The sequence below is a fragment of the Macaca thibetana genome, chromosome 1 (assembly GCF_024542745.1).
Source record: "Macaca thibetana thibetana isolate TM-01 chromosome 1, ASM2454274v1, whole genome shotgun sequence".
Lineage (NCBI taxonomy): Eukaryota > Metazoa > Chordata > Mammalia > Primates > Cercopithecidae > Macaca > Macaca thibetana.
In genome coordinates, this window is record NC_065578.1 from 53,419,832 (window position 1) to 53,438,868 (window position 19,037).

Below are 19,037 nucleotides of genomic sequence, written 5' to 3' on the forward strand. Positions count from 1 at the left end.
TCAAGCTACTCAGGAGGCTGAGGCAGGAGAATGACGTGAACCTGGGAGGCGGAGCTTACAGTAAGTGGAGATCGCGCCACTGCACTCCAGCCTGGGCGACAGTGTGAGACTCCATCTCAAAAAAAAAAAAAAAAAAAACCCTCTTTAAGGTCAGTGCCTTAAAGTTTAGTACCTCAGTGATGCAGGGGTATTCACCTCCTTCATTCTAGAGATTAGGCCTCTGGGTATAAATCCCCAACCATGTGATCTGGGCAAGCTCTTTCACCAATATGAGCCTCAGTGTCCCCACTGGTAAAAAAAGAAAAGCACTTCCCCATAGCAGCACCTATCTCAGAACTGTTACAAGGATTAAATGAGATGAAGAAAAGTGCTTGATTGGCTGCATGTGGTGGCTCATGCCTATAATCTCAGCTACTCAAGACTGAGACAGGAGGATCGCTTGAGCCCAGGAGGTTGGGGCTGTAGTGAACCACCATCATGCCACTGCACTCCAGCTAGGCAAGAGTGAAACCCTGTCTCAAACAAAACAAAACAAAACAAACAAAAAAGAAAACTGCCTGGTGCAGATCCAATTAGATCCCTCCCTCTCCCTAAGCTGCTGAGACTCACGCCTGGCAGCTATTCTGCATCAGTGCTCTCTCCAGCCTCCAGGTCTTCAGCTTGCCATGCTCCTCCGCCTCCTCCCATCCTAGCTCGGGCTATCCTTTGGAAGGCCTTCCCCAAGCAGGGGAAGGGGAGAGTCCTTTCTTTGTGTTTCCACAGCTCCCTGTGAGTCCCTCTGAACCACACTGGCCACACTGTGCTGCTGTCATCTGTCTGTGTGTCTTACTCTCCCAGCAGACTGTGAGCTTCTGGAGGACAGGGGACTCATCTGACCCATCTCTGGGTCCCCAGAGTCCCCTGGCACTGGGTGAACACTTGTGTCTGTTTGTTGAATGAATGCACAGACGGATGCTAATATGTCAGTCCTCAGGGCTGATGTAATATCCATCTGTAATGAAGACAACTGCAGAGCAGCAAAACAGGGCCCGGAAGAGGGCAGGAGCTTCCCAGATGTCCTTGCATGGTGAAACCAAGGCTTACTGAAATTTCAGTGACTGCATATTAAGGTGTGAGACACCATTTCTTTTTCCTCACCATCAGGTCCTACAGCCTCCCCAGATAAGAAATCCACGGTGGCTTATGCCTATAATCCCAGCACTTTGGGAGGCTGAGTGGGGAGGATCACTTGAGCCAAGGAGTTTGAGACCAGCCTGGGCAACATGGTGAAATCCTGTGTCCACAAAAAAATACAAAACTTACCTGGGCATGGTGATACACGCCTGTAGTCCCAGCTACTTGGGAGGCTGAGGCAGAAAGATTGCTTGAGCCCAGTAGGTGGAGCTGTAGTGAGCTGTGACAGCACTCCAGCTTGGGCAACAAAGGGAGGAAAGGAGGGGGGAAGGCAGGAAGGCAGGAAATAAATGCAGGACCTTTCAAGTACTCTGTGCATGTGAAGGAGCAGCCACAAGGCATTGGGAGGCTCCACCAGAAAAGGTGGTCAAGACAACGTTCATCTGTTATCCACTCAAGACAAGGAGGAAACACGAACGATTTCCATTCCCTGCTCTCAAGCATCTGGGGGATGCAGGGTCTAAAATGCAAGGCTAAGCATGGTTAGTACTAGGAGAATACTATGGAAGAGTATTAACATATGCATAGCACATATCTGTAGAATGGGGTTGTAGCACCTAAGAGCTGCTGTGAAGACTGTGTAAGTTACCATATAGCAAGTGCTAAGGTCCGAGCCTGGCACGCATGAGGTGCTGCACGTGCTTGATATTATTATACATATATACTACACATGTACATGCAGTATGCATTTGTACATATACTCATGTGGAAGAGGATTTGGAAGGATATACACCAAGCCATAAGATGGGTGTGTCTGGGTAGATTGCCTGTGAGTGTTTTTTCTTTTCTTTTTTTTTTTTTTTGGTCTGCTGATTTTTGGGTAATGAACATGTACTGCATTTATAAAAGAAAAAAATAATAAAAGATCTTTTTTTTTTTTAAAAACAGAATCTCTTTCTGCCACCCAGGCTGGAGTGCAGTGGCACAATCTCGGCTCATTGCAACCTCTGCCTCCTAGGTTTGAATGATTCTCATGCCTCGGCCTCCCAAATGGCTGGGATTACAGGTGCATGACACCATGCCTGGCTAGTATGTTTTGTATTTTTAGTAGAGACAGGATTTTGCCATGTTGGCCAGGCTGGTCTCAAACTCCTGACCTCAGGTGATCCACCCGCCTCGGCCTCCCAAAGTGCTGGGATTATAGGCGTGAGCCACTGTGCCCAGCCAAAAAAGCTATTTTAAAATTAAACAAAAAGAATGGAGAGGAAGGCATGATTCATTCTTTTCCATTTGTTTTTATTTTGCTTTGTTTTCCTAATTATAAAGTAATAGGTGTTCACTGCAAATGATTTAGAAAGTATAATGAAGAAAATAAAGATCATCCATAATTTCACTACCCAGAACTGCTAACATTTCATTGCATTTTCTTTTCATATTTTCTCTGTGCATTTTAACTTAATTTCCCAACCTCCTGTATATTCAGTTTTGTACCTAGGGTTTGTCACTTGATCTTACAGCATAAGTATATAACATCATTTATAAACATAATTTTAAAATCCAGGATATTATTCTATCAAGTACCTGTAGCCCAGTGTACCTAACTGTTCCCCTGCTGTTGGATATTCAGTTGTTTCCAATTTTCTGCTATTTTAAATAAAGATGCAATGAACATATGCAAAAGAGCCAGCATTTTGATTCATTCTGTAGGACAGACTTCCATAGTGGAATTACTGGGGCCAAGGATTTGAAGACTCTGAAGACTCTTGGTACATACTGTCATAATGCTTTCCAGATATGCACCAACTGATGAGAAATTATGAATTCTTTCTGGGAAAGTCGGGGAAGGGTTTAAAAATGCCAGGATGATGATGAGAAGAGCCATCTGAGCTGGGAAGCAGGAAGCCATGGGGCATATTTAGTCATGTGACTGCACTGTGAAATTGGAAGGTGTCTGAGGGTCAGAGGGCATAAGGGCTCCTAAACGCCAAGTACGTGAGTCTGATGTTCTAAGCAATGGGTGCCCTGGGTAACTTTGGAGCTGGGCAGGCAGTTTCATTTATAAGTGTCTATTCCGGCTGGAAGTGGTGGCTCACGACTGTAACCCCAGCACTTTGGGAGGCTGAGGTGGGTGGATCACCTGAGGTCGGGAGTTCATGACCAGCTTGACCAACATGGAGAAACCCTATACCTACTAGAAATACAAAATTAGCCAGGCATAGTGGTGCATGCCTGTAATCTCAGCTACTTGGGAGGCTGAGGCAGGAGAATCGCTTGAACCTGGGAGGTGGAGGTTGTGGTGAGCCGAGATCACGCCATTGCACTCCAGTCTGGGCAACAAGAGTGAAACTCCATCTCTAAATAAAAAAATAAGTGTCTATTCCATCTTCTCCCATGTCCAACCCCAAGGATACACTTGGGATTGTGTGTGAGCTCAGGGAGAATGGCACAGTGAGATGCTGTGGGCTGAAACATGAAAACCACAGTCAATAGGGATCTCTTGAGGATTTAAGGTGCTGGCACTGACCTGGTTTGGTTTATAGAAGAAATCTCCGAAAGGTCCTCGCCAGAAAGCTGTGTCTCCTGCTCTCCAGGACTCAACATACCGGGACATCAGCCCCATCTGGTAGCACTGGAAGCAAACACAGGGAGACATCAGTGGGATAGGTACATGCTGCCAACACAAACCAGATTAGCTATTAATGTGGAGCCTGTTCTGTATGCTAAGTGCTTCACATGTGTTACCTCATTTAATTGTCCTCCTCATCCTACAAAGTTGGTACAGTCATTCCCAATTTTCAGATGAGGCCCAGAAGCTTACACAGAAGGTAGACAGGAGACTGGGATGAGAATCCATAGGACCTAAAGCCTTCAACATAGAGGTCCCAAACCCAAATGCCCACAGGGACCATTCAGGTACCATAAATGAGTGAAGAACCGGGTGATGATTAATGGCAATTAACACACAGTCTCAGCATCAGGGAGACAATAGGGAGTGATGGGGATTATGATAAGTTGGCAAGCAATCCTTCTAAGGAGGGAAGCCACTTTGCAGGTTTCAGTCTATAGTTTGTGGGGCCTAACTGGCCAGATCTATTGATTTTCCAAAAGAGGCAGGAAATCCATATTTTTATTTAAAATCTCCCATTTTTGAAATGTCTGCAATTAATTCAAAAATTTAAAACTCTATGCTGGCCAATACCGAATACATCTGTGGGCTAGATTCAGGCCACCCATCTGCAGTCTCTGCATTATTCTACACCATCTCCTGGCTGGATGAAAAATGAAGGTTACAGGAATGATTCCTCCATGGAGAGGGGAGTCTATATTGCCTGGGTGTCTGTCCACTCTGTACCAGGTACCATGTTAAGGATGCAGGCAAGACACCTAGATCTTAAGCTCCATGAAGGCAGCCAGTGCCTGAACCATGGAAATAACTTAATAAATACCTGAATGAATGAATGAATCAATCAATCCAGATTCAGGCCGTCCCCTTAAGGAGCTTACAATCCAGAAGGGACCTAAGTCTCAGACATATACAAGGTAGAGACCATCTAATACTCATGAGAAGAATAAACTAGGAATAAACCTGAGAAGGCTGCAGTCACTTCCATGGATGGGATCAAGGATGGCTTCCTGGAGGGGGAAGCATTTGAATTGGAACTTGAAAGATGGGCAAGATGGAATTCACTGGGGATGTGAGCAGGGGTGCAGAGAGGACTCTGGACATCAGGTGTAGTATGGTCAGGGGTAGGACAATCTGGGTCATGTTTTGGGAACAACAAGGGAACATGGTAGGGTGAGGGTGAGGGTGAAGCACTGGGAAACAGGACTGGAAGGGTGTTTGGAGTAAGATTATAGCCAGGCTTAACAGAGAGACATGGCTTTGGTCCCCAGACCTGTTTTTAAGCACCCATGGCCATCTCTGATATCATCCCTGACTTCCCTGGGCACCACGTGCACAATGCAAGGGAAGTCCCTGGCTCAACTGGAAGGGGTCTAGAAGGAAAGGTGCGTTTTTTCTCCTGCCTTGCTGGAGGTTGTCTCCATGCACGCTTTGTTTTCTGGCCCCTGTCTAGGGGGAGACATGATCCCAGCTGTGGCCTTAGAGGCCATATGGCATAGACAGCACCCAAGAAGAGGGGAAGGATTCTTCCATGTTGTCTTTAGTACCCTGATATTGTTTGGCTGTGTCAACATCCAAATCTCACCTTGAATTCCCATGTGTTGTGGGAGGGACCCAGTGGGAGGTAACTGAATCATGGGGGCAGGTCTTTCTCGTGCTGTCCTTGTGATAGTGAATAAGTCTCATGAGATCTGATGTTTTTACAAAGAAGAGTTTCCCTGCACAAGCTCTCTTCTCATCTGCCACCATGTAAGCTATGCCTTTCACCTTCGGCCATGATTGTGAGGCCTCCCCAGCCATGTGGAACTGTGAGTCCATTAAACTCATTTCTTTCATAAATTGCCCATTCTCAGGTAAGTCTTTATCAGCAGCGTGAAAATGGACTAATACATACCCACACAGAGCCTGGCAGAGTAAATGCTTAATACATACTTGTTAAACAGAACTGACACTGAACTTTTGTCCTTCCATTTGGATGATATTACCCAAGGGGCCTTGAGACAAATGATGTCATCTTTCTGAGCTTCAGTTTCTTCATCTGTAAAATGGGAATAATATTATCTACTCTATAGGGTGGTTATGAGGTTGAAATGCGATAATTGGAATAAAGAGACAGGGGCAGTACCTGGTACCCAGAAAGTGCCTGAGAAATGGGAGCTTCTCCTTCCCTTCTACATGGGAGGGTCAAACGATAAGCCCTGCCTGCCTTCCCAATTTGCAAAGACATTTTTGGCTCTTCCTAGCCAGTGGCTTAGAGATAATTAGGCATCTCTCTAAAGAGAGGCTTTCCAGTAAACGAAGGAGAAAATCAGCCTTGCAGCTGGGAGAGATCCAGCTGCCCTGAAGAACTGTCTCCAGGCTTATCCTTTCCACAGAAACACACCCCGAGAAGCAGCTTGGGGAAGCAGGCCATTTGGAGAGGATTTGTGGAATCTCCCAGACAAACAGTTGTGTGAAGAAGGGATCCCATCCAAGCTTATGTGTGAGGGAATAAATACTCGCACTCTGATGGCAGGTAGGAAGGCGGGAGCTGGAGGCAGTGCTGAGGTCTCGGTGTCAGGGGGCAGGACTCACCTACCAGCAGAACTTCTTACTAGCTGTGGGGCCTTGGGGCCTCTGTGGGACTCAGTTTACTTATCAATGCAATACAGATAATAAGTCATGTCTTATAAGGTAGATCAAGGATGTGAACACTATTCTTAAATATTGTAATGATTCCATTTGGGAAATGATGATCTAGAGCTGTGTATTAGGTTGGCCCACATGAAGTTGATGTTTCTTTAAGTCAAAAAAGTTAGAATATCAGCAATTTCATGTAGCTCAACCTAATTATTCTTTCCACATAATTGGGCCTCCACAACTTCTTATATATTTGTTGCCTATTCCTTGGGTCTCCAGGGTGTTTTGCACCCCTACTTTGTTCATCTCATCTCTACCAATTCCTCCATCCACCCCGCCTGCTCCACCAGCACCTTCTCCTCCTGGTTGTCAGGCTGGGTACGGTTCCTAGAAGACTTGTTCTATTTCACCCCTCCCAACCTTTGGTTAACCATCCCCTCAGCCTAGAATGCCATTTATGGCCACTGCCAATTTGCACTCAAATTCCAGTGCATTGGAATTGGAATTCAAGGTCCAATTCCAATGCCCCTGGTCCTGCCCACCTGCCCTGAGAGGTGATGTTAGGTTAGTCCTGTCCATAAGCTTCTCCATGTCCTACCTCTTGCCTGAACCTCTCAGCTTGCATCCTGCTCCCTTGGCATGCCTTCCTTCTGTTCCAGGACAAAGGACTTACTTCCCCAGTTGCCTTTGTCCATATTGTTCCCAGCATTGAGTTTCCTTCCCACATTTTCCCTCTAGCTCTCCACTCCCTAGACACATAGCTTCTCCAAGGAAGCCCGGCCTGCCTCCCCTGCAACCCAGTCGCTGAGCTGGGCTGGGCCTCCTTATGCACAAAATCTGTCACACTGTATTGTCCTGATCTGGTCACTTGTCCTGGGCAGGTATCTTGAGGGTAGGCACTGTGCTTGACTCACCTCTGGACCCCTGTGCTCAGCACACAGTGGGTGCAGGGGGCCTTGGCTCCCCTTCCCTGTGCAGCTTGGTGCTCACTCTCCACAGATGGCGGGAAGGTGAGGCGAGCAGTTTCCCTTCTTCCCCTTCTCAGTCGGAGTTATCTTTTAGTAAAATCTGTCAGGAACACGCTGGAACAGCCCTTTGTTGGTGGACTAGCGGCAGTCCCTTCCCCAGGAAAGGAGATGGAAGAAGTCCTCCTTCACCTGTCCCTGCTTCTCCCTCAGGTCAGCCCCCTTTTCCGTGAACCCTGACTTTCCCCACATTGGTAGGAACTGCCCCATCATGACCAACTTGGCAGAGGAGGCACAAGTCCACGGCATCTGAGAGCATCCTCGAAGGTCAACTCACCTTAATTAACACTTCAAAGTATCCTTCTGCATTGGCAGGGCTGATGGGCGTATAGGCTCTCTGAATTTCTAAGTCATCTACTATCCCTCTGGGAAAGAGAAGCATGCAGTCAGTCAGCCAGTCATTCAACAAACCCTTTTAAGGCTGGGCACGGTGGCTCAGATCTGTAATCCCCACACTTTGGGAGGCCGAGGTGGGTGGATCATTTGAGGTCAGGAGTTTGAGACCAGCCTGGACAACATAGTGAAACTCTGTCTCTACTAAAAATACAAACATTTAGCTGGATGTGGTGGTGCACATCTGTGCACACCTGTAGTCTTAGCTACTCGGGAGGCTGAGGCACATGAATCACTTGAACCCGGGAGGCGGAGGTTTCAGTGAGCCGAGATCATATGTTACTGCACTCCAGCCTGGGCAAAAGAGCAAGACTCTGTCTCAAACAAACAAACAACTGCAAATCCTTATGAGCTACCTCCTCTGCCAGGCTGGTGAAAATAAAGGTCCTCACTGAGAGGCAGGCAAGATGCAACAGAAAAAAAAGAGTACTGGGCTCATCCACTGCCACGTGCTGGCTGTGAGATCCCAGTAGATCATCTCATCTCCCGTGGCCGCTTTTGTAAAATGGGGACAGCTATCTGCATTCCAGTTGTGTGGATGGGAGAGTGCTTCAAAAAGTACACTGAGGATGTGAGTTGTTTTGAAGACATGACTGTCATTTTTCCTGACCTCTTCTCGACCACAGAGTGATAAAGATAAAAACAACTGCTAACATTTATTAAACACTTACTAGCACCTGACAGAAGCATTAGGACTGGAAGGATCCTCAAAGGGCCCTAGTCTGAAGCCCTGTCTCATGCATGAATCCTCTCTATGTTACCAAAAACAGGGTCAGGATAACCACCATGAGTCACAGTAATAGCCATGGTGTATTAAATGTATGCATGTATCAAGCATTTCATATGCATTATCTCATTTAACTCAAACAACAACCCAAATGAGGAATTCAATGCTTAGAGAAGTGAAGTCACTTGCACAGCTGAAATTCAATCACAGCTCTAACTTCAGAGATGGGTTCCTCACCACTGTTCCTCAGAGTTTCCCAGGAGCTTCCCTAAGCAGTCTTCTCTCAAGTCCTACTACGTACAAAACTTTCTTCTCTGAGGTATGCAAAGATTAAAAAGGCCCTGTCTCAATGCACCAAAAGCATGAGGGGCTGGACAGAAATACTTAATAAATGCATATGAAACAAATGGGGACATAAGGAACAGAGCATAGAGCATGGCTTGGCTGCAGAGCACTATGACGTCTGCTGCAACAGAGGTAAAACTGATACATTTCAGAGGGAGTGTGCAGTCTCCTCTGGGAGCCTAGGAAACCTCCTGGAGGTGGGCACTGCAGGATAGGCCAGCCACTGACAAGGGCAAATTGGGACAGGAAGGGTGGCGGGAATCGGGTGTGGAGCAGGAGGCTGAGACCAGGGCAGGGGTGGGATGGCAAAGGGAGAAGAACATGGTGGGAAAGCAAGCTGGGGCCTTGGGTTAGGACATCATCATGGAGGCAATGTGTACCTCAGATACCTTCTGGGGTGCCACATTGCCTCCATGCTGCACTCCAGAGTCACATGGTCAAATATGTGTGTTAGGGATGTCACTGCAGGGACAGAGTGGGTGAAGGAGGGGAGCTAGCCTGGAGGCAGGGAATTCTGGGCATTCTGGTTCATGGATGGAAGGATGCCTGGGACTGTGACCTGCCCTGTGGCCCCTCCTGCCCACTGGGATAGTGAACTTCTAGGACTGCTGGCCAGGCCACAGGCCAGAAGGAGCTGGACACAAATACCAGGGACCATTGTGAAGCAAGTGGCCAGAGTCTGAGCAGCAGTAAGTGCTCTTCTGGCTTCCACCTTCTCCTCTGGCCGCACCTTGTTTCCTTTGCTGGCTCCTCCCCCTCTTGCCAATGCCATAGATGCTGGTGTTTCCAGGGTTTGGTACTATGCGCCTTTCTCTTTCCATGCACACGTTTCCAAATACCACTCAGGTATGTGCCAATGACTCCCAAACCCATGCCTGCAGCTCAGATCTCTCTATTAAGCCTCAGATTCACAGAGCCAACAGCCTAACAGACAACTCTACCCGGACATTCCAAAGGGTCTTGTCTCTGGGCAGGCAGGGGTGGGGACTGGGGTGGGAGTAGAGTGCCTAAGTAGACTGGGAGGAAGTAGGAACCTCAGAGGAGTGGTAAAGAGTGTAACTCAGGAGCCAGGTTGTCTGGGTTTAAATCCTGGCTCTGTGACTTACTAGCTATGTGGTGCTGGGCAAGCCCTTTATTCTCAATTCTATCAATTGGTACTAATCATATTAGGTTCATACCACAAGCTCTAAAGCCAGACTGCTTGCCTTCAAATCCTGGCTCCAACATTTCCTAACTGTGTGACCTTGGCAAGTTTCTGGACCTCTCTTACTTCAATTTCCTCTGGGAAATAACTGCACCTACCACACAGGATTTTGTGAGGGTTAAATTATTTCACGCCTATAAGCACACAGAACTGTGCCTTGGATAGTAAGTGCTATTAAAGTGATTGTGTTGTTATTATTTATTATGAAAATGCATTATCTAGTTCAATCCCAAGAACCCTCTGAGTCATGTGTCACTGCATCTATCTTGAAGATGACAAATGGAGGCTTAAGGGAGAGTACGCTAGTTGCTCAAGGCCAGCAGCTAGCAAATAGCAAAGCAGGGCTGTGAAGCTTTGGTCCTCCCGCTACCTGAGTGTACCGTAGGATGAGGTGCTGGCCAGGCTGCAGGCCAAGCTGGCTGTTCCCGGGTAGAGCAAACCGGACACGGTATGTGTCCTTAGTGAGTCTGTCCACGGCACTGATGCAGAAGGCCACGAAGGTCTCTGGGTTCAGCTTGGAGGGGCAGCTCTGCAACAGGAAGAGATCCAACAGCTAGAGGTCGGGGCTCCACAGACACACAGGCATCCATAGCATCCTTCCCACTGTCCCCAAGGAGAGGCTGTCTTGGCTCGGGAAGTTTCCTGTAAACTGGACACTAGCCTCACCTTACTCCCCTTTGAAAATCAGATCCAAGAATGCCAGAGCGCTTTCCTTTGAGCCTATCCTGCTCTTAAGCATTCCATGGCTCCCCTCAGCTCCAGGGTAAAGTGCGGGCTCCTTCCTTACCTGGACACTCAAGGGCCCTGTGGATGACCCTCACACCCCATTTTATCTCCCAGGCATCTGGTGCCACACTTTTCTTCATCCTCCCAGGAACACCCTGCTGCCTCCCACTTCTGAGTCTTTATTAGCTCAAGCAGTGCCCTCTTATCCAGAACATTCATCTCCAATGTGTAAAAGACATACCCATTCTTCAAACCTGCTAAAATCCAGATTTGCATAATTTATAAGTTGATGGGACCTCAGAATATCTAACCCAATATCTGTATGTTACATATGTGGAAACTGAGGCCTGAGTTGAGTCATGCTGGCTTACTTGTCTACAGTCACATTGTAGACAAAGATTCAAATTCATGTGGAAGTCTCAGCCCACTGCCTTTAACATTCCACCCCAACCTGCATCTCCTCCAGGAAGCCTTCTCTGAATGCTGTGACTCACAGACCTTTCTCTCCTGTAAAATACTCCATTTACTCTTGGGACCCCTCAATCCCAGCTTAGGGCCTGGCACCATGTGTTCCCGCAGCACCAACTCTGGAACCCCAGTTACCCATGGTAGTGCCGACAATATCACTGAATCGACAGAAATTCTCGGGCTTGGCATTCGAGGCCTTGTCTCCACTGTGGCCCTTCCCACACCCCCCATCCAGGATGACCTCTTCATCATCAGCCAGAGCACCTGGGTACCCTCCGGCACGGCTGCCTGGTGCTTTGGAAGGAACACTGGACTGGGAGTTGGGAGAACTGGGTTTAGCCCCAGCTCAGCTACTGCCTCCCTGTGGAGTCTTCAGCATATCAACTGATCCTCTGGGTTTCAGTTTCCTAGTCTATAAAAAGGGCCACTCATCCCTGATAACTTTATAGGGTTATCATGAGGGTCAGATGAGATACAATGTAAAAAGCATTTTATAAAATATAAGTTACCATGGAAATGTAAAATCTTTTCCTATTATTATTGCTTCATTAAAAGTTAAAAAACAAAATTACAAATTGGAATATGCTATTTTATAGGACTGACAAAATGTTTGTGTTTGTTTGCTTCCATCTGTTTGCAATTTTTTTTTTTTTTTTTGAGACAGAGTCTCGCTCTGTTGCCTAGGCTGGAGTGCAGTGGTGAGATCTCGGCTCACTACAACCTCTGCCTACCAGATTCAAGTGATTCTCGTATCTCAGCCTCTCGGGTAGCTGGGATTACAGACGTGTGCCACCACATCCAGCTAAGTTTTATACTTTTAGTAGAGATGGAGTTTCACCATGTTGGCCAGGCTGGTCTTGAACTCCTGACCTCAGGTGATCCACCCACCTCGGCCTCCCAAAGTGCTGGGATTACAGGCGTAAGCCACCGTGACCAGCCAAGTAACCCTGTGATTCTTTGTCCCCCTTCTGTAAGCTGAGTTTTTTCAGCACTGGTACCCTGGCATCTTTATTACCAATCTCCTTGTGCCTAGCACACAGGATATGGTACTTAGTAGATCTGGGAGAAACACATTCATTCATAAAACAAATATTTAATGAGTGCCGACTGTAATGCCAGGAACTACTCAAGGTGCCGAGGATAGAACAGTGAGAAAGACAGAGGCCCCTTCTCTGCCAGAACTGATATTTTAGCAAGAAGATGGACAATATACACATAAAAGAATACATCTAGATGGTGTCTGGTAGTCCTGAGTTAGGAAGATAAATGAAATTTGGGCAGAGATCAGAAAGAAGTGAAGGGGTGAGCCACGTGGAGATGGAGGGCAGTGAGAAGAAAGAAAACACAGAGGTTGTCACAAACATTCCCCAGTCACTAGCAGAAGCCAGCGCACTCTAGTCCCCATCACCACCTTCCAGTGGCAGAAATACAAGGAGACATTAAATATAAAGTTATTCATGCCTGTAATCCCAGCAAGCACTTTGGGAGGCCAAGATGGGAGGTTCGCGTAAGCCCAGGGGTTTGAGCCCAGCCTGGGCAATATTGCAAGACCCCGTCTCTATCTTCATAAAAAGCAAAAATACGGCCAGGTACAGTGGCTCACACCTGTAATCCCACTACTTTGAGAGGCTGAGGCAGGCAGATCAGTTGAGGTCAGGAGTTCGAGACCAACATGGTAAAACCCCAACTGTACTAAAAATGCAAAAAAAAAAATTAGCCGGGCATGGTGGTAGGTGCCTGTAATCCCAGGTACTCAGGAGGCTGAGGCAGGAGAATCGCTTGAACTTGGGAGGCAGAGGTTTCAGTGAGCTGAGATAATGCCACTGCACTCCAGCCTGGGTGATGGAGTGAGACTCTGCAATAATAACAATAATAATAATAATAATAATAATGTCATGTTGTTTTGGGGTTCAGAGAAACAACTGCAAGGCCAGGCATGGTGGCTCACGCCTCTAATCCCAGCACTTTGGGAGACCGAGGCAGGTGGATCACCTAAGGTCAGGAATTCGAGACCAGCCTGGCCAACATGGTGAAACCCCATCTCTACTAAAAACATAAAATTAGTCAGGTGTGGTGGCACACGCCTGTAATCCCAGCTACTTGGGAGGCTGAGACATGAGAATTGCTTGAACCTGGGAGGCGGAGGTTGCAGTGAACCAAGATCACGCCACTGCACTCCAGCCTGGGCAACAAGAGCAAAACTCCATCTCAAAAAAAAAAAAAAGAAAGAAAAAAAAGAAAAGAAAAACAACTGCATTTGTTCAGAATATCTGATCTATAATAGCTTAAGAACAACGTGTGTAAAAATGACTAAGTTTTGGTCTAGTTGGAGCCCCAAGAATGAGGAATGGTTGGTCAAAAAGTGATGATGGCTAGGCAAAGTGGCTCACGCCTGTAATCCCATCACTTTGGGAGGCTGACGTGGGAAGATCACTTGAGACCAAGAATTCGAGACCAGCCCTGGCAACATAGCGAGATTCCATCTCTACAAAAAAGGAAAAAAAAAAGTGATGATGATGCCAGATGGCATTGAGAGAGGTAGAAATGGGAGACACCTCTACTCCACATTAGTCAGGAGGGACACAGAAAATGGGAAGACTGTTCAGATGCGGGAGACCAAGACAGGGACAGATGCAAAACAAAACCTATGCACAGTGCCAGAAGGAATGGGTCCTCAGTTTCCCTATCTGTGTAATACAGGGGATGAAGTCCGGTGTTCTGACATTTATAACTGTGAACCCTCCTAAACATTACAATAAAGGGCTAATCTGCTTAGTCCAGACTATGAAGTCCTGCAGGAGTTAAGGAGGAAAAAGTCAGTAAGGGCCAGAGAAGAAAAAATATCAGCCCTAACATCCATTATTTACCTAGAATAAACTATGGCTAGTTTAGTCCATAAGGACAAGGACTGTGTCTGTCACGCTCACTCTCAAATCCTCTCTGTCTCACAGGGCCTGGTATATAATAGGTACTCAATAAACATAGTTAAGTGAAATGGATGTCAAGCTCTGTGCTACACATCACAAACATTTAGCCTCAATTTACAGATGGGGAAACTAAGGCTTAGGTTGACTAAGGGACTTTGCCTCAAACCACACAGCTGCTAATAAGTTTGCTTCAGGGCTGGGCCTTGAGCCTGGATCTGTTTGCTTCTGTTATGTGTACTCTTTTCTTCTGCTGTACAGTCAGGGAAGGCTTCCTAGAGGTGTGCTTTGCAGGGCCAAGGCTAGTAGATTCTGCCGCCCTGGTGCTCATATCGAGAAGCAGCCTCCCTCACCTGTGACTCTGGCCCACGCAGCAGGCTCCTGTCCTTGCTGGCTCGGGCTGCCTCCCACCTTGCCAGGTCTCGGTGATAGAGGTCAAACACACAGGGTGAGCAGCCACTGCCACAGCACTGGGAGGGCAGGGGTTCCATGGGCCGCAGCTGCAGCCAGGCTTCCTCAGTGTCGTCGTCCTCCTCCCTCTCACCCATCATCAATGGGGCTTGGGTAGCCTAGAAGGAACAACTGGGTGCTCTTCCAGAACAGGCCAGGCTCTATGAGACCATGGGCCAAGGCCCTGCTCCTTGGCCAGCCTGGGAGAGGGAAAACACAGGGGTTATTCTCTATTCCTCACATTCTCCAAAGTCTGCAGGTGCCAGCCTCTGTGCAAGCGCTGGGGATGGAGATGGATCAGCCAAGGGGTCTGCTGTCTGGTAGGGAGCATTAACCATTTACTATCATTGGTTTTAGAAGGGCAATCCCTTGTGTGAAATGAATCTTTCTTTACTAGAGGAAAGGGTTTGGCTTCAGGAAACCTGGTTCTACTACTCATGAGCTCTGCGACTTCAGGAAGGTTTAGCAGGATGGGACCCCCTTGAGCACAGAACGGTGTCTTATTCTTTTTATATTTTACCACCAAGCATAGCTTGGCTATACGGAAGAAAGGACACAACAATCAGAGCTGCTAACCAAGGTTTCCTGATCTGTTCCTGTGCTCTGAGTGCCAGTTGACACTTTACGTAGAAAAGTCTCATTGAATTTTAAAAGATATTTTTGTTTTGTTTTGTTTTGTTTTGTTTTTCTGAGATGAGGTCTCACTCTGTTGCCCAGGCTGGAGAGCAGCGGCACGATCATAGCTCACTGCAGCCTCAAGCTCCTGGGCTCAAGCAATCCTCCTGCCTCAGTCTCCTGAGTAGCTGGGACTACAGGTGTGCGCCACCACACCTGGCTAATTTTTTTTTTCTTACTTTTTGTAGAGACAGGGTCTCACTATGTTGCCAGTCTGGTCTCAAACTCCTGGCCTCAAGTGAGCTTCTCATCTCAGTCTCCCAAAGTGCTGGGATTACAGGAATGAGCCACCATGTCTGGCCTTAAAATGTTTTAAATGATAAAGTAAAATATATACCTACAACTCAATTATAAAAAATTAATTAAAAATATAAAAGAACACCTATGTAATTACTGCTCAGTCAAGTAAAAAGAACCTTGCCAGTATTCCAGAAGCCACCTGTGTCCCTTCCTGATAACTGCACTTCCCCTAGGTTACCATAATCTGACTTTTGTGATAATTATTTCCTTTTTCCCCTAGTTTTGCCACCTTTGTTTGCAATCCTAACCACTATAGTTCAGCTTTGCCCAGAGTTTCATACAGCTTCTAAAATGGTGGCAACCAGGGTTTTAACTCTGGCATGTCTGGTTTCAAAACGTATCGTTCTTTAATCGCAGGAAACAGAAGGTTGTGATGGTCCAGGTGTGATGAGATGAGGATTTAGACGTGCAGCTTCAGGCAGGATGAGAAGGCAGGGGTCAATGAGAGAAATACTGAAGAGGAAATTAATAGGACACTGACACTGAATAGATGTGAGGGAGTGTGGGGGGATAGTGGGGTAGAAGGGACATCCAACCCCTTGGATCTGGCTTGGATTTTGGGTAGACAGAAGGCTCAAGAAGAAGTTGAGTTTTAAGGGAAAGTAGAAGAGAGTTTAGTTTGAGGTATGCTGAGTGCCTGTGGAGGATCCAAATGCAAAATCCAGTGGTGAGTTGGATTAAACAGGTCTAGATATGAGTCTGGAGATGGATGGACAGTGAAGAGAGAAAAACAGGTGCAGTTGAAGGCCTGCCTGGCTTTGCTCTCTCCTGTGAGCACTCCATGCACTTGGTCCATCCCTGCTCATAAAAGGAGCTCAATAAACACTTTTCTTTCTTTCTTTTCTTTTTTTTTTTTTTTTTTCTGAGACAGAATCTCACTCTGTTGCCTAGGTTGCCAGGTTGGAGTATAGCAGCATGATCTCGACTCACTGCAACCTCTGCCTCCTGGGCTTAAGCGATTCTCCTGCCTCAGTCTCCCAAGTAACTGGGACAACAGGTGCCCAACACAATGCCTGGCTAGGTTTTGTATTTTGAGTAGAGACAGGGTTTCACCATGTTGCCCAGACTGGTCTTGAACTCTTGACATCAGGTGATCTGCCCACCTTGGCCTCCCAAGTGTTGGGATTACAAGCGTGAGCCATCACACCCAGCCAATAAACACTTTTCAAATGAATGAGTCTCTCTCTACCTTACAGCATTCAAACTGTTACATGTTTATGTGTCTCTCTTCTTTGAAACAGTTCTACTTGAGGGCAGAGTCCTGCTTTTCATTTATTCATGAAACGGCACAGTGGCTAATTTTTTTTTTTTTTTCTTCTTCTGAGACAGACCTTGCTCCAATACCCAGACTAGAGTGCAGTGGCACAATCTTGGCTCACTGCAACCTCCGCCTCCCGGGTTCAAGCGATTCTCCTGCCTCAGCCTCCCGAGTAGCTGGGATTACAGGTATGCATCACCACGCCCAGCTAAGTTTTGCATTTTTTTGTAGAGATGGGGTTTTGCCATGTTGGCCAGGCTGGTCTCAAACTCCTGGCCTCAAGTGATCTGACTGCCTCAGCCTCCCAAAGTGTTGGGATTATAGGCATGAGCCACTGTGCCCAGCCACAGTGGCTATTCTTAAATGTGCATAATATGAAAGAAGGGAAGGAATAAAGGAACCCAATTTCAGGGCTATTGGTTAAACATAGTCTGAAAGACAAATCAGTGAGGTGATTTGGCTATGAATTATTTGTTTATTTATTTGGAGATAGGGTCTCACTCTTGTCGCCCAGGCTGGAGTGCAATGGCATGATCATGGCTCACGGCAGCCTCAACCTCCTGGGCTCAAGTGATCCTCCTGCCTCAGCCTAGAGTAGCTGGGACTATAGGTATGTGCCACCACCGCCAACTAATTTATTTTTTGTAGAGATGGGGTCTCACTGTGTTGCTCAGGCTGGTCTCAAACCCCTGGGCTAAAGCAATCCTCCCGCCTCGGCCTCTCAAAGTGCTGGCATTACAGCGTGAGCCACCGTGCACAGTCTGAATTACTTTGAAATGTTTCTGTGAGGGCAGTTTGGGATTCATCAGGGTTCTCCACACTTACATGTAGACTCCACAGTTTTTACGGAAATCTCACCTGCAAGCTAACTATTCATTTAAAATTCCACAAGCAGGCTGGACACGGTGGCTCAGACCTGTAATCCCAGCACTTTCACAGGCCAAGGCAGGAGAATTGCTTGAGGCTAGGAGTTCAAGTCCAGTCTAGGCAACATAGCAACACCCTGTCTCTAAAACAGTAAGGTAAAATTACACAGGCAAATCAAAGTAAAAGAGAGTGTTCGCCTTGGCCGGGCGTGTGGCTCACACCTATAATCCTTTGGAAGGCGAAGGCGGACGGATCACCTGAGGCCAGGAGTTTAAGACCAGCCTGGCCAACAGGATGAAACCCTGTCTCTACTAAAAATACAAAAAATTAGTCAGCCATGGCAGCACGTACCTGTAGTCCCAGCTACTCAGGAGGCTGAGGTGAAGAATCGCTTGAAGCCAGGAGGCGGAGGTAGCAGTGAGCTGAGATTGTACCACTGCACTTCAACCTGGGCAACAGGAGCAAAACTCCATCTCAAAAAAAAAAAAAAGAGAGTGTTCCTTCCTCTCAGTACTAAGAGCAGAGCTGAGAAGAAGTCTGATGCTACAGAGCATTATTTGATGTAAACATCATGCCTCTAAAACGCCAGCTACCTCTGAGAGCTCCCAGCATTTGATTTTTCATTCGTTCCTAACACAAACACATACTAGGCAGGGGCTGCGGCATGAGGTGCTCCAGGATACAGAGGTGAGAAACACTCATCCTGCCCTGATGGGAGAGTCATTCACTAAACAGACGATAACCATTATAAAAGATGCCACTTACTGGGCCAGAGTCTATGCCAAGTGCTCTGCATGCCTCACTCAATCCTCCCAACAGCCATATGTAGGTAGGCCATGCTCCTCCTCATTGTATAGAGGAGAAAACTGAGGCCCAGGTCAGGAAGCCAAAAGTATGAAGGCCAGTTTGCACGCCTGGGTCTCTTTGGCCTCCAGACTGGTGCTCTTTCTCCCTAGGCTTCCAAAGCGCAAGGAAAGGGTACTTTCATCTCCAATTCCTAGCACCTGCACTGGGCTGGCACAGAGCAAGGATCCTATTACCAAACTGTCTTCAAATTATATGGGCACTCTGGGGCCTCCAAATGGCACTAATTTCACTCAGGCATAAAGTGCTAGGATCAAGTGTGGCCAAGTCTGTGAGCGGGCAGAGAAGGAGACCACCAAGTCTGCCAGAGGGCAGGGAAGTCTCATTTCTGGGTTCCCAGTCACTTCCCAGGAGTCCATACCTGTAAGATCTTTTTCTGCTTCCCACCCCCATTTATACTGGAGCTTCTGGTGGTCCCACAGAATGTAATTCCAGTCTCTCCCTAACATCAGCCAT

At 47.2% G+C, this 19,037-nt stretch overlaps 2 protein-coding genes across 4 annotated transcripts in view; one reads left to right on the forward strand and one right to left on the reverse strand.

Moving 5' to 3' along the window:
- MRPL37 (mitochondrial ribosomal protein L37) overlaps positions 1-19,037 on the forward strand; it is a 911,410-nt gene that overhangs the window by 870,545 nt on the left and 21,828 nt on the right. The window lies entirely within an intron of this gene.
- Positions 1-19,037, reverse strand: part of LOC126962428 (NADH-cytochrome b5 reductase-like) — a 30,574-nt gene that overhangs the window by 8,997 nt on the left and 2,540 nt on the right. Inside the window, exons 2-5 of one of the 3 annotated variants that reach the window (XM_050803445.1) lie at positions 14,521-14,817; positions 10,430-10,578; positions 7,658-7,745; positions 3,638-3,742 (exon numbers count right to left, since the gene is read on the reverse strand). In XM_050803445.1, the coding sequence (XP_050659402.1) occupies positions 3,638-3,742; positions 7,658-7,745; positions 10,430-10,578; positions 14,521-14,718 (540 nt within the window). In that variant the 5' untranslated portion in view covers positions 14,719-14,817. Of the gene's footprint in view, positions 1-3,637; positions 3,743-7,657; positions 7,746-10,419; positions 10,579-14,520; positions 14,818-19,037 lie in introns of those variants that run through there. The other 2 variants (XM_050803466.1, XM_050803455.1) reach the window with 2 other exon arrangements.